The sequence below is a fragment of the Poeciliopsis prolifica genome, unplaced genomic scaffold, assembly GCF_027474105.1.
Source record: "Poeciliopsis prolifica strain line A6 unplaced genomic scaffold, Auburn_PproV2 SCAFFOLD056, whole genome shotgun sequence".
Taxonomy (NCBI): Eukaryota; Metazoa; Chordata; class Actinopteri; order Cyprinodontiformes; family Poeciliidae; genus Poeciliopsis; species Poeciliopsis prolifica.
Genome location: NW_026562431.1, coordinates 77251 through 79123, shown reverse-complemented (window position 1 = coordinate 79123; position 1873 = coordinate 77251). Strand labels below are relative to the sequence as shown.

General features: G+C 40.7%; 1 protein-coding gene across 1 annotated transcript; it reads left to right on the top strand.

Moving 5' to 3' along the window:
* Positions 1-342: 342 nt before the first annotated feature.
* On the top strand, positions 343-1509 carry LOC129379166 (trace amine-associated receptor 13c-like). Its single transcript, XM_055059820.1, has 2 exons — positions 343-515; positions 690-1509. The coding sequence occupies exons 1-2, from the start codon at positions 343-345 to the stop codon at positions 1507-1509; spliced, it is 993 nt and encodes a 330-aa protein (XP_054915795.1).
* The last annotated feature ends 364 nt before the right edge of the window (positions 1510-1873 follow it).

Genomic DNA, 1873 nt, shown 5'->3' with positions numbered 1-1873 from the left:
AGATACGTCTTGCACAGTTGAATGGTTACCAGGGGAGATTGAAGGATTTATAAAACTTTTTAAAGCATCATGTGTAGCTTTGAAAGCATTGAGGTAAAACTCCAGGTATCTTTTTGATGAGAAAAAAACATCATAACATAATGCAAAATCTCAAAGTCGATTTTACATAATACTGGCCCTTTAATATATTTGCAGGATTGTAAAATGCTCATGCTAGTCCTAACAAATTGTGTGTCACACAAAAAAACATGTTTCCCGGGTAATCCAAAAGGAGGGGTTTTAAGGTCTGGGTTATAAGAACTAGATTCTGGGGCTTGCACAGGTTTGCAGCTTTCCTGTCTAATGATGGAAACTCTGGAGGGAACAGAACTGTGTGTTCCACAGCTAAACTCCTCCTGCAGGAAGCCAACACACCCCCATTCCACAGTGATGCTGATCTATGTTCTGCTTTCTTCCATCTCCCTCATCACTGTGGCACTTAACCTTCTGGTCATCATTTCCATTTCCCATTTCAGGCACTTACAGTGATCTAAAATTATTTGTTTGTATAAATACAAGAAACTGTTTTGGTGATGTTGTGTTTCATGGTCTAACAATTTGTTTTGTTGTTGTCGTTCATCTGTTTTTTTAGCATACTGGTGTGAGTCCCTCCTGAGTGGATGTATCCTGAAGTTCTCCTCTCTCCACAGGCAGCTGCACACTCCCACCAACCTCCTCCTCCTCTCTCTGGCTGTGTCTGACCTCCTGGTGGGCCTCCTGCTGATGCCGGTTGAAATCATCTACATTGAAGCCTGCTGGTTTCTTGGGAACATCCTATGCACTCTCTATTACATTATAGATTACATCATTACCTCAGCTTCTGTTGCGAATATGGTACTCATTGCACTTGACCGGTACTTAGCTATCTGCTACCCTCTGCTTTACCCCACCAAGGTTACTAAGAGCACAGCGCAGGTCTGTGTGAGTCTGTGCTGGGTTGGCTCGGTTTTTTACAGGCTTCTTCTTCTACACGATCATTTGGTAGAACCTGGAGTATCCATCTCCTGCTTTGGAGAGTGTGTGGTTGTCATTAGTAACATTGCAGGGACAATTGACATGATTTTCACCTTCATCGTGCCCATCACTGTCATCATATATCTGTATTTCAAAGTGTTTGTCATTGCTTTGTCCCAAGCTCGTATGCTGCGTTCCCAAATTACAGCTGCAGCTGCCAAACCTGGCCTTGTAGCTGTGAGGAGAAGTGAGATGAAAGCAGCCAGAACACTCGGTATCGTTGTAGTTGTATTTCTGCTTTGTTTCTGTCCGTACTTTTTCCCAACCCTGGAAGGCACTGACACTGCGGTGGATGCTTCATCTGCAGCCTTTGAGATTTGGCTGCCACATTTCAACTCCTGCTTGAACCCTGTCATATATGCCTTCTTCTATCCTTGGTTCAGAAAATCTATGAAGCTTATTGTCTCACTTCAGATACTAAAGCCTGGCTCCTCTAATATTAAGATATTGCACTGATCATAGAGTTGAAGCATTAAATGAAGTAGTGATTTAACTGTGGACTCTTGACTTTAATTGAAAAAAAGATTTTTTTTATTTATGATGAAAAAAAAAAGATCCAAGAGGGATTTCTTCTTCTGCTTTTGAGTGAAAAAAAAAAAAGTTAATGAAACAGCAATTAAACTTGTCTTCGTGTTTCAGCATATGTTTAACTGCGCAACAGATAATGTATGAATGTCCCCAAAATGTTTTACAACCCTGGTAGATTCAGATTTAAATTAACGTTTTATTTTAATAAACATGTTTATTCTGGCTCAAAGTAATAGTAGTTGTGACTCTCATGAAGCCACAGCTACTATTTAGTTCCTCTCATGGAGCCACA